Raw genomic sequence first — 13107 nt, 5'->3', positions numbered from 1 at the left:
ATGCAGGTGTCCCTTCTTTCAGGCTTTTAACAGTGTCGGCGCAAAGCAGCACGTCCCTCTGTGGCCTTTGAGGCCGGCCCCAGCTTGCCAGTCAGGTTTCCGGTTTTATTTGTTCTCTCGCTCACTTTGGATGCAACTCCTGAGCTCTGGCTCAAGGCTGTCTATGACATTAAAGCCCTTCCTGGGATGGCAGTCCAGCCTTCAGAACTGCAGGAAAACCAGACAAGCGTTGGCCGGTCCTGGACACTGGTGGCCGGCGTGGTCACCAGCGAAACCCCACAATCTACTCTGCACAATGAAGGGCTGATGATGATGTTTATTTGAAGCGATTTAATCAAACGGTTGGATGGCAGAGTCTGTCAGAGCAATCAGGAAGCCACAAGACAACAACAACATACTTCTTGGAGATTTTAGATTACCCCCAACAGCACTTGTTAACCATGAGAAGGCAATTATTTAATTGGCAGGGATTCCCCAACCAAGCTGTTACATTGTTGCTAATCTTTATATTAGCATTGGATTAAATGGGTTACTGTAAAATCTCTTCTATTTCTGTTTCCTTCCGACCACAAATGAAAAAATATATATAATCATTATTAATCGTTAAATGTATAATCATGAGCTAATTATAATTGCTAAAGACCCTTGCATCGCAAAAATCTGCCTAATAACTAGTTATATACAGCAATTGATTTACCTAATGTATGACCTGGATCATTTAAAAGATTAAGTAATCCCTAAAATAATGCTTCAGCGTTAGAGAGAGAAGAGAGAAGGTTTGAAGCCAATGTTTCAGTCTTTACAAGGTTTTATTGACACCAGATCAATAAATAATGGTGATAATAAATAAATCTGACCATAAGTGATATACTGACCGCACGTATACCTTGTTTTGCTCCTAACAAAAATAGCCCCACTTGCTCTAACCATCGCCTATATCTTTTAATCCTTTCGAAACGGCATTAAAACCGTTTCCAAAGGATTGAACTTCAGCAATTCGCAACGTCAATGATACGCAATCTAGACAGCCACATACTGATTTAATTATCAAGAACCACCAAAGGCCTATTTATTTTGTGTTATTTGTGTAGAATTTTCTCCAGCTTAACAACGAGAAAACTGAAGCGATTTTATTTGGCAACAAAAAGGACAGGCTTGAACTAACGTCACTACTTTCAAACAAAGGACTACAGGTTAAGACCACTGTAAAAAACCTTGGAGTCCAAATTGACAGTGACCTCACTTTTAACAGCCATATCAAGTCAGTTTCTAAATCAGCTTTCTATCATTTAAAAAACATTTCAAAATTAAGAAATCTCATGACAAAATCTGATCTGGAGAAGCTCATTCATGCCTTTATTTCTAGCAAGCTTGACTACTGTAACGGTCTCCTCACAGGCCTACCCAAAAAAAATATCAGGCAGCTCCAGCTGATCCAGAATGCAGCTGCTAGGGTCCTTATGAAAGCTAAGAGGTCAGACCACATTACACCCCTACTAAAAACTTTACACTGGCTCCCTGTCAGTCAAAGAATAGATTTTAAAGTATTGTTGCTTGTTTTTAAATCACTAACTGGAACAGGGCCCACTTATCTCGTAGACCTCCTCCAATACTACACCCCCACTAGACCTCTTAGATCTCAAGACCAACTGTTTTTAACAAAACCAACTGTGAGAACCAAAAGCGGTGAAGCTGCCTTTAGTTTTTATGCTACTCAGCTGTGGAACCAGCTGCCAATTTCAATCAGAACTGCACCCTCTATTGACAGTTTTAAAACCAGTATCAAGACCCATCTATTTTCTGTTGCCTTTTCTTAGACTAATTATTATTTATTTTTTTTATTATTTTTTTTGTTTAATATGCTCTCCCTTATGCATAACCCTTTATTCACTTTATTTATGTTTTTTATCTGATTTTATGTATTTTAATTTTTATATTTTGTCTTGTCTTCCTTTTATTATGGAAAACACTTCATTGTATTTGTGTAAAGCACTTTGGGTTGCCATTGGCATGAAATGTGCTATATAAATAAAAGTACCTTACCTTACTTTTACCTTATTATCTTTACATTTGCAGGGAAGGTTGAAGAGTGAGTCAATTAACATTAAATGGTGATTCTTATTTTCTGCTTATGAATTCTCAAACACAGCTTTATTACTATGAAGTGAACAAGAAAGAAAAGACAACAATGCACTCTGAACACTATATTTGACCGTTATGGTTGGCTAAAGCTGCAAAAGAAAAACGTAATAACCAGTAAATCCCCACATTGTATTTGTGACAATAACAACGTCTCAAAATCCCATCTCATGAATTTTCTTTGTTTTCAAGTTGTCCTTATCTGAGGTAAGATTAAGAATTGAATTTCACAAATACCGACACAGGAAGGTATTGCCAAAACACTGAAAACCAGTTTAACGTAATAACAAGTATGACCTATTGTTTTATATCCTTGCATATGTCCAGCTCTGGTACACAATTATCTTACAGGTACGCTACCAGAGACATAAATGTGCCCAATCCCAATAAGGCTGTGTTTAACATTTATATCTATGAAAGGGATTTGATCCATCTTCTTGACAATCCCTCCATAGTCCCTCACATTGTAAACTTTGGCATGATTCCCACAATGCATGTAACATGATTACAGTCACACTCACAAAGTCTGTGGCACCACACGGCCGTATCAGAGGGCAATCCATTTAGCCCATACACTCACAGGGTTTGGGTATTCATAGCAGGCCAGGCGGTAGTGATCCACATTAGGGGAAGGCATGGTGAAGAGATGTGACAATATGAACGTTGTCCTTCATAAAAGGACCCCATACCATCCCCCACCCCCCCCCACCAGCGCAGCCACAACCTCCCCCCTGCTCTCCCCTCCCCTTTCCGTGAAGCGGTGAAATATTGAGTGTGACACGGGAGTAATTGCATGGGAAGTCATCAATTAAACACACAATTGGAGGAGACCACAGGTCTGCGGGCTGCCAAGGCGAGAAGGAGGCCGTGAGCCGGCGCCGACTGTGTTGCGGAACCCGAAAGCACGGTCTGGTGGGATCGGATCTGACAACTCCCCCCCCCCCCCCCTACGCTCACACACGCCTCTCCTTCTCTACAAGCAACGACTTTGATTTCACCCCGTCCTCTTCCTCATATGTCACTCACCAAAGACGGCAGGGGGGCCCACAGATGTAAACGTGCCCGTCTAAGAGAATCCCCCCCCCACCCCCCCACCCCCCCCAGCCCCTCCGTTAAGGAATAGTTCAGAGCTTTTGGAACCAAATAGATAAAACCTCGAGAACTGCACCAAAGGAAATAAACAAACAAATAAACTCCCTTCAGTGGGTTGCTGGCGGATTCCCACGCTAGGTTAAATGCGCACACAGATCAGGAGATGTTTCACATTGAGTACTGGGGGAGTAGAACATCAAGTAAAAGAAAAATAGGGGGATATTTCTGTAACAACAAACAATAAAAGACAACACACAGATAGATGGGTACAGAAGGGGGCTAAGGCAGCAGCAATGACCAGAAAGTAAAAAGGAAGAGAGAGAGAGAGAGAGAGAGAGAGAGAGAGAGAGAGAGAGAGAGAGAGAGAGAGAGAGAGAGAGAGAGAGAGAGAGAGAGAGAGAGAGAGAGAGAGAGAGAGAGAGAGAGAGAGAGAGAGAGAGAGAGAGAGAGCAGATGGACAGCGAAAAAATAGATGTTTCCTTGGTGGGTGTATGTTCGCACATGACGGGCGACAGAGGGACGTTCAGCAGATGGGGCTTCGGATTGAATGCTTTGTTTTGGAAGAACTAAACGCAGACAATAAGTGGGAAATAAATCAAACGCACTGAACAACCGTGAGTCTGATAGAAGAATATGAAGGACAGAAAGGAACTACATAGGATGTGTGAAAACCACACACTCCTTCATGTTTACCCCTTGATGAGAATTCTGTTCGTTTTCTAAGGGGAGCAAAAACAATAGCTTCATAGCATTTAACTTGAAGGCCGAGGTCCACAGGGCTTAGGCAGTTTGCCTGCACAGAAACTCACTTTTTCATTCATTATAAAAGGGTATTTCGCAAGATTAGAAGGTTAAATAACCAGGTGCTAGGAAGTTCCTGTGATAGGATGTGTTGAGATGAACAGGGAGGCGGACCAGGAGAGAAACAAACACACACACACACACACACACACACACACACACACACACACACACACACACACACACACACACACACACACACACACACACACACACACGCACACAAATGTCTATCAACTTTTGGCTTAGTCAATTTTCTTTCGCACATATAAACTTCCTCATAGACAGTTTTGTGTGTTTTTGTGTGTTTTTGTGTGTGTGTGTGTGTGTGTGTGTGTGTGTGTGTGTGTGTGTGTGTGTGTGTGTGTGTGTGTGTGTGTGTGTGTGTTTGTGCATATATGTGGTGTGTATACGTGTTGCTCATATTCATGAGGATAACTGAGCTAAGCTTGATGGAAAGGTGCAGCGAAGGGGGCTCCATCCTCCATCCTCATTCCAGAGGGTTCCAATGAGCCAGAGACTTCACATGGAAATCCCACAGAGTCCATTACCCCCCCCCCCAAACACACGCACACACACAGACACACACACACACACACACACACTCAATCAATTGGATATCACACAGCTATTAAGGGATTCTGTCCCAGTTTGTTGGACTGCCTGGGATGAATCAGGTTGGGATGGGGGGGGGGGTCACCATTGGTGGGCATTTTGAGTGGGTCGCAGAGCACATGCCAAACCTTAGAGTCGCAGTGTGACTGAGTCGCTGAAAGTAAGTTGGCAGGAAATCGACTCGATTACAGTGTTTTGTCCACTCTAACTGACTCTGCTCCACTGTGTGACAGGAACTAGCGTAGCTCGGGTGGCAGGGCGCTGTGAGTGGGAGGGGTTTTGGGAGCATTGATAGTATGATTATTATAAACAAAGGGAGAGGTCCATGCTTTTTGTATATGATTTGATCTATACCGAAATTGATATATCGATATACATTGACTACAGATATTGCAAAAAGAAATATTGTTATTTATTTTGGGTCATGCGTTTGGTCGAATGGCTAGACTGGTTGAGAACCACATGTGTCGTAGCTGCAGTGATAGTAATGAAATCTGGGTGGTTGAGGGGGGTCATTTTTGGACCCTCAGAGATAAGGGTTCCAGTTGACAGGGGCCTAAATGACCTCTATGTTAATAGGTCGCTACACTCAGTTCCGTAAGACTGTTACTGCACTACTACATGGAATTGGAAGGGAGCTGGTATAGGGCAGTGTAGCGGCGACGATCATGGCCATATGATCTCTATCACAATACCACACTACAATCCAATAGATGGAGCTACATAACAACATTTAAAAAAATGCATTACAACTCTCTACTACAACCAGAGGGTTGAACTTGACACATTACTCAAGCCTTTTCTAATCAGTCATGAATGAACTATTTATATTGTTGCTCTGGGAATCAATAGTGCGTTCGAAAGCACATCATTTAGAATCCCCTGTGTATTGACAGGGTTTCAAAAATAACTATCAATGCGAAACAAACATTCAGGTATTTTTTGCAGCTAAATTATTTACGTTATCTCTTTATCGATTTTATGACAACATTCAAAACCATTGGTATCTCTATTTGTACTGCATTCTACACAAGTCCACCATACTCTAATCTATTCTCACTTTGTCTGCAGCAGGTCATGTAAATGAGCCCAGAGCATGAGACAGCAAGGAAATGCAGCAGCAGCAGCAGCAGAAGTAGGATTCAGGCCATGGCTTCTGTGCATGGCTAGCCTTTGGCTGGATGGCTGGGGGCCACGAACGGCACTTCAAACAGCTGCCTGACGTCTCCTGTGAGCCTGTGAGCGTGCATCCCCAACACAGGGCTGAACTTGGCACACCAATGAAAAGGATTGATACTGGCAAAGAGTCTGGTGGGGCAGGAATTACGGCGACCATTCCAAGAGTGTAGAATAATATGCCAGAAGGAACACACATACACACACGCACACACACATATACAAGTAAGGAACATGGTTGCATGTTGAATGGTGAATATCTTGTGCATTGTTTTTCCATATCTATCTGACAGTAAGGGCACCAGGCAGTGCTGTTTGAAGCAAACAATGAGAGAGAAATGAATTATTTAAAGCTGACTGGCAGTCAGTAGGAGAAGAGAGAAAGATCTTTCCCAATACGTGCGTGAGTTTCAGGTGAGGTACTTTTTCTTTCCCTACACAACACTATGAGTTGTGTTTCTGATTTATGCAGACTATAGTCTTGAATCCGATGCAGTACATATACACTGGACACATGACGTTGAATCACGGCTAGCTTGGTTTTTCCTTTTTTCTTTACATTTAAACCACACTTTGCTTGTCACCGAACAAGCTCAAAGAACCATAAAAAGTTTAGACAATATCACACAATACCAGGATAGGATAGTGCTTCAGAGTGCAGAGCGTAAACATATAAAAACACTATAATGCTGATTTGAAAAAAATTGAATAATAATCTAAAACAAAAGGGGTAAGCCAAGGCAAAATAACAGTAGCTGTTATGGACATTTATTGTTTCTTTTATCGATCATCAAATACGTTTTGTTATATATTTTTTTATAATTTGTTATGTTGATTACTGTCTCATGTGACTTCAGCATCGACTTCCATTATGATGTGATGTCTTTGTTCTGCGTCGACTAGCAATAATCAATCCACAGAATGATCAGAGTGGTGAGTACTCTTCTTTCATACATTAAACCCTTGCGCCTTGCTCAAGGCAGGCTGTACTTGAGCTTCGGTGTGGAATTCATTCATCCTATTTGCATTTCCATGTATCCTTTTACCCTTGCAGAGCATACGCTTTCTCTGACCTCTTGATCTGAGAGTGTAAAGAGAATACCTGGCAGCCCAAAGGCCGTAGCATTCTCAGAAAAGCAGCAACGCAACCCACACACAAGAGCAGAATGCTTTTACTTAAGGTTCATATGTTGGTAAACTATATCCTTTGTCTTATCAAATGCACTTGCTACTTGCTACAAATGCACTTGCTAATAAATTATACAACACGCATGGCTAAAAAAGCAAACAGCAAAATGTTTACTAGAAACATTTCTCTAGATTAGATATCACAATCTGGCAAAAATATGACTTGAGGCAATTATACCATGAGGCTGACAGTTTTTGAAAACATTTTTGCCAGCCCCTACCTGTAAGGTTCCTCAGCCCCAGTTGTCTGAGACCAAAGTTTCCGTCTCGTCGGTAGTTGAGGAAGACGGCGAGCGAGTAGCGGTCCTCGTACAGTTTGGTTCCCCGAATGATCCGGAGGTTCTCCAGGGGCAGGTAGTCAAACTGGTTGAGGGCCACGAGCACGTAACCAGTCACCTCCCGGATGGACTGCACAGAAGAGAGAGAGGGAGAGAAAGAGAGAAAAAAAAAAAATAATAATAACATTAGTCCATTTGTATGGATGTGATGGCATATCGGTGTGCATCATGTAGGTCACCTTTAAAACAAACCGAAAAATAAAGAATAGACCGAGCTAAAGCCCAGAGGGATTGTATGGCTTCTAGGGGGTTACTTATGTAACCCATGTTACAGTTTATCATTATAAAATGTGTGTTGCTGTTGGACAGCACCGTAGGACACCAAGGATAAAACGTTTCGTTTCAAGTGCAAATTTTCTTCTGGTTGCCGCTTTTTCCCTCGTTGCTTTCCCAGGGTGGATTTGACCTCTTTGACCCTCTTGTTTTCGAACAAACAAGTTCCGTTGGACGAGTCATTGGCAGTGTCTCTTCTAACGAGCTCGGCCACCGTCTTGCAGTCAAAACAGGGTGGCTACAGCATCGCTAAAGTCACTCCTGTGGGACAGACCTGCTCCGTGCTTGCTGGAGAAGAAATCCCTTCTCACTGGCAGTGGGATGGTTACCGGGTTCTTTAAATCTATGGGCATATTTGATTTTGTCTTCGGGGATTCCCTTGAGTATTGGACCCATATATTTACCTGTATGCATGTAATCCATATGGCAAAGCCTATTAAGTGGAGGTATAATATATACTATCAGTGTACTCATTAGACCAACACTTGCCGTCATACCTCATGTCACATATCTTCCATGAAGATTCCCTTCATACCCAGGACAAAAGAGGAACAAGCAAAAGGATTACAACTAAAATGACCGACCAAAATAAAACGGCATGTCATTTTTTTTTAAATACAATGTCGGCCTGAAATATGTGTAGATAATATGGAAACAAATGAGATTATTTTAGTCAGAAGCGAATTCATCTTGCTATACCACAGACTGCTAATTTGCCATTTTAATGAAATGCTTACCAAGTTTTTTTTTTTTATGGAAATATGAAGACAAGTGAGCAGTGCTTTGTAAGGTAGAACTGATAACTACTGAGGGATACAACACATAAAGCTCCTTCAAAGACTTGGGGAAGAACTGTCTGGAAATAAAGGTACGGTGATCCCTGAAATTAGACGCTTTTGAGGCATGACATTTCCGAGATGGGTAGAATTGAATTAAAAGACATGAAACAAATTAAGGAGGGCGATGCAGTGGTTTGAATCGTAAGGGTGAGGCTGTCGCAAACCAGGCTGAGCAGTTAATCCCTGGTCACGTCATCATTAGCCTACCTGTATTTTTTCAAGACAGAGTTTTAGATCCCTTTTAACCTACCACAAATTCACAGGCTTCCTATTTTACTCTCTTCTCAAAATCTTATCTCACTGGAATAATATCTGGAAGAGTGGGCAGTCTCAAAGGTTTGAGGTTTCCTGTCTGGTTAATTTATGTGGCATTTTGCCTTTGCTTTTGACAGTCCAGTGTTGATGAAGTGAGGTCTATGCAGGGGCTCTGGCATCACCGCCGTGCTGCATGACAGCGATCAGAGGACATGGCTGTCCGCCACTGGGCCTGAGCTACGGCCATCAGCTCTGTCATCATCACCCTGCTGATTACCCTTAATAAGCACAAAATAGCCCAGAGATTGGCACATCTCTGGGTGTTTGTGTGGAGAGAATTGTATTGTGACTCAAAGCGTTTGTGTGTCTTTGAGGGAGATAATCTGTGTGTGTGTGTGTGTGTGTGTGTGTGTGTGTGTGTGTGTGTGTGTGTGTGTGTGTGTGTGTGTGTGTGTGTGTGTGTGTGTGTGTGTGTGTGTGTGTGTGTGTGTGTGTGTATCTGTGTGTGATGTCTTCAGTTTGTATCAATGGAGAGGCAGTTTGTGTGTGTGCGTGTGTGTGTCTCAGTCTGTCTGTCTGGGTGTGTTTGAGAGAGCATATTGGACATTCAACACACACACACGCACACACACACGCACACACACACGCACGCACGCACACACACACACGCGCACACGCGCTCGCGCACACAAACACACACACTGCCATCACTCCAAGCAATCCCCCCCTAAAAATTACCTGGCAATGTCTTCATAATACATAGATAAAATTGAATAAATGTGTATTTGTCTTCCTATAAATGTGGACTGCGTGAATCCAAGAAGGCCGAACTGTTCAGGGATGTGGACAAGGTATACCAGAGAGCAGGAAGGGAGTGCATAGAGCATCAGGGTTTGATTCAGTGGGTATTATTTGGCAGTTCAGTTATCATTTTGCGGGTATTTTCTGTTCCCTTTCCAAGCCTGTTTTTCTCCTCCACCTTTCGGCAAGACTTTTCTTTCGGCGTGTTATTTTTGAGCCATCGGAATTGATCTTCTTCCAAAGCACATCCCCTCTACATACTGTGAACAGAAAGAACAGAGAGATACAGAGATGCAGACAGAGAAGGGATTCATAGATATAGTGACAGAGAGAGCGAAAGAGAAAGAGAGAGAGGGGGGGGGGGAGATATAGACACTTTGCTACCTTCTCTGGCGCTCACGCTCTCTATTTATCTCCATGGATTTGAGAGGTAAAACAGTCTCCTGCCATGGTTTGTTGTTGTGTTGTTGCGGGGATAAAAGCACGAGAGCCCGCACTGCAAGCCGAGGTCCATCAGTTCATCAATGACTGCATGCGTAAGACACCAAAACAAACAAATGCAACTGGTTTTCGGGTACAATAACACACGGCTTGGTAACAGAACACGTTGTGAAAATACGAAATAGAGCTCTACAAAATAGCTCAAAAAGAACCAAAGGTTTGCGGTTGCCCTTAAACATTGAAAGACCTTATCAAAAGAATATCGGTTCATGAATATAAAATAGTTTCAATCACCTTTAAAGAGCGCCACAAAGTCGTTTGATCAATAAATCTAAAGTAAATAAAGGACACATTGGAAAAGGCTCAACCAGAGAAGATAATGACGAGTGTGGAACCGCATGTCTACAGCAGTTGACAGACCCGGATGATGTAGCATTCACTGGGTTTAAAATTACATGCTCATACACTTTTTCATTATGGATGATATCAGAAAGGGGGTAGGCTCCATCTTATCCAATCTTTACATTTTTGTCCATACTGGAAATAGATAAATAACTGCAGCTGTGTCTTTATGATTTCCCAATGGAACGTGTTTTTGAGATAGATCTCTCAAATGTTCCACGAGGACACCTTGAGTAGTGTCGCCACCCCCTCTTTACGTGTAGAATCATCCCAGAAATAAGAGCAGTTCTTGTCTTTTATTAGACCACTGAATGCCTTTCCTAGAGAGAGAGAGAGAGAGAGAGAGAGAGAGAGAGAGAGAGAGAGAGAGAGAGAGAGAGAGAGAGACGGAAAAACCTACAGACACAGATAGACAGACAGAGAAGAGACTCAAGAGCGATATAGGGATAGAAAGAGAGAGAATGAGAAGCAAGAGGGATAGAGTGAGAGAGCTGACAAGAGGGTGAGCGACATGGAATGAGAAGAGCGAGAGATAGAGAGAGTGAGTGAACAAGAGAGACAGAGAGAGAGACGAAAAAGAGATATAGAGAGAGCTACAGAGACAGAGATTTAGAGGGGAGCTAGATCTACTAGATTAACAGGGATTTCTCCCCCTCGGTGCATTTGCAAGCGGAAGTGTGAAGAGTGAAGTGTGCTGGTGGAACAAAACCCTTGTTGGAGGCACTGAGACGTGCCCAGTTTAGAAATCAAGTCCTTCAGTCCCTTCAAACCCTAAAACAGAGCAGGGGTTAGAGTCAACTCTATATTCATATATATATATAGATGGTATATACGTAGTCACCACATTCCTTCTTTCTATTTAGTCAAATTCTTATATATATAGTAGAGCTGTCGGTTAAACGCGTTATTAACGGCGTTAACGCAAACCAATTTATACGGCGTTAAAAAATGTATCGCGCGATTAACGCAATTATTTTATTTAAAAAATATATATATATATGTATTTTTTTTTTTTTTCTTTGGCTCAAAACAAAGAAGCAGTAGCCTGACTGCTATGTTCAAATGACATTTGTTCAAAGCAGTCGTTTAATTGCACTATAGGCTCTTTTTTTGTATCGTCCTGTTTTGATCAGTATATGCCAATGTTGTTATCAATAAAAAATCATTTGCACAAGGCAAGCCGATGCACTTCACCATGTTGATAAGAGAATTAAAAAATCAAGGGATGTTTAGCATAGAAAAATAATTTGTGATTAATCGCGATTAATCATGAGTTAACTATGACATTAATGCGATTAATCACGATTAAATATTTTAATCGCTTGACAGCTCTAATATATAGATATGTATCTACATGTAGATATACTGTATATTTATATGTATATATACATAAAGATATTCATATTTATATTAATATATATAGATATACATACATACATAAATATAGATATACATAAGCTGTAGAGGGGACTGGTCAAGTGGAGCTCTTTATATTCAAATACATAATGAAAAGGCCACCTGTTTTAGTTCTTTGAGTGTCGGTGAAGAGATGGGAGAGGGGAGAGGGAGGGGGGAGAGAGAGCGAGAGAGAGAAAGAGAGGAAAATGAATATGGAAGAATGACATTGATGTGGGAGAGAAAGGGTTGGGGCCTTCGGGGAGGGTGGGGCTCGGTAAATGGCACCATTAGAATGTTCAGAATTTAAAAAAAAAAAGAGCAGGAAAACAGAACCCACGTTGATGGGCCCTGCATTAGCATACATATTGGGGCATGTCAATGTTTGATTCGGCCTCAGCATCCACCTGGTTCCACTACAACTCCACCTGGTTCGGCTCATTTAGCATTCTCAACCCTAATTTGCTTTATTTTGGTCCCTCACAGGCTACGCTCTGCATATGGGTGGCTAGCAACCATGGAGATGGGTTAGAGAAGCCAAGTATGAGTCTAATTCTCTCTCTCTCTCTCTCTCTCTCTCTCTCTCTCTCTCTCTCTCTCTCTCATATACTTATAGTGGCCAGGCATTGTTACTTACTTGAATATTTTGCCTACAATGTGTGAGAGAGAGAGAGAGAGAGAGAGAGAGAGAGAGAGAGAGAGAGAGAGAGAGAGAGAGAGCGAGAGAGAGTGTGTCCTGTTGGAACATGAAGCTAGGGCTGCTTCCCACTGGATACCCCAGCATGCGGTACCCTGTGGACTAACTCAAACAGGCCACATCAAACACCTTGGGTTGATGCAGCATCCTGAATAGTGCCTGGTATCTCCTTGATAAGATGCTTCATCTTTTCACTCTGTTTATTATTTAAATAAGTTGTCGCAATTTACCATGTCTTCAGCCTTTGTCGATTGGCAGTTTATGTTTATGAGGATTGTGATTGTTTGTGTTTTTGTGTGTGTGTGTGTGTGTGTGTGTGGGTGTGTGTGTGTGTGCGCATGTGTGTGTGTGCGTGTGCGTGCATGCGTGTGTGTGTGCAGGTTTAGTGCATCTATTATGTACAGAGGACACTGTATGTAAAAAAGTTGAGAAAAAAATAGAGAGAAAGACTTTTTTGAGGATTTAATGTAATTTGTGAAAATGGTTGTTGGAGCCTTTCCTCCTAAAATGAAACAATGTCTGCAATCCATAAACCACGGTACCGTTTAGGAACTGTACAGAAAATCCATCAAATCAAAACAAAAAAGTAATAAAGAAAATATGAATAAAGATATTGTACTGTGGCTTTTGTTTGGTGAGAACTTCCAATATGAAG

The 13107-nt window shown here is 41.9% G+C and overlaps 1 protein-coding gene across 2 annotated transcripts in view; it reads right to left on the bottom strand.

Moving 5' to 3' along the window:
- The window catches only part of LOC130373856 (receptor tyrosine-protein kinase erbB-4-like), a 251261-nt gene that overhangs the window by 95937 nt on the left and 142217 nt on the right, over nucleotides 1-13107 (bottom strand). For both annotated transcript variants that reach the window (XM_056580505.1, XM_056580504.1), the window contains exon 3: nucleotides 7233-7419. In XM_056580505.1, the coding sequence (XP_056436480.1) occupies nucleotides 7233-7419 (187 nt within the window). The remainder of the gene's footprint in view (nucleotides 1-7232; nucleotides 7420-13107) is intronic.

The sequence above is a fragment of the Gadus chalcogrammus genome, chromosome 20, assembly GCF_026213295.1.
Source record: "Gadus chalcogrammus isolate NIFS_2021 chromosome 20, NIFS_Gcha_1.0, whole genome shotgun sequence".
Lineage (NCBI taxonomy): Eukaryota > Metazoa > Chordata > Actinopteri > Gadiformes > Gadidae > Gadus > Gadus chalcogrammus.
Note: the sequence above shows the minus strand (reverse complement) of the source record. Positions and strands in the feature narration are given on the sequence as shown.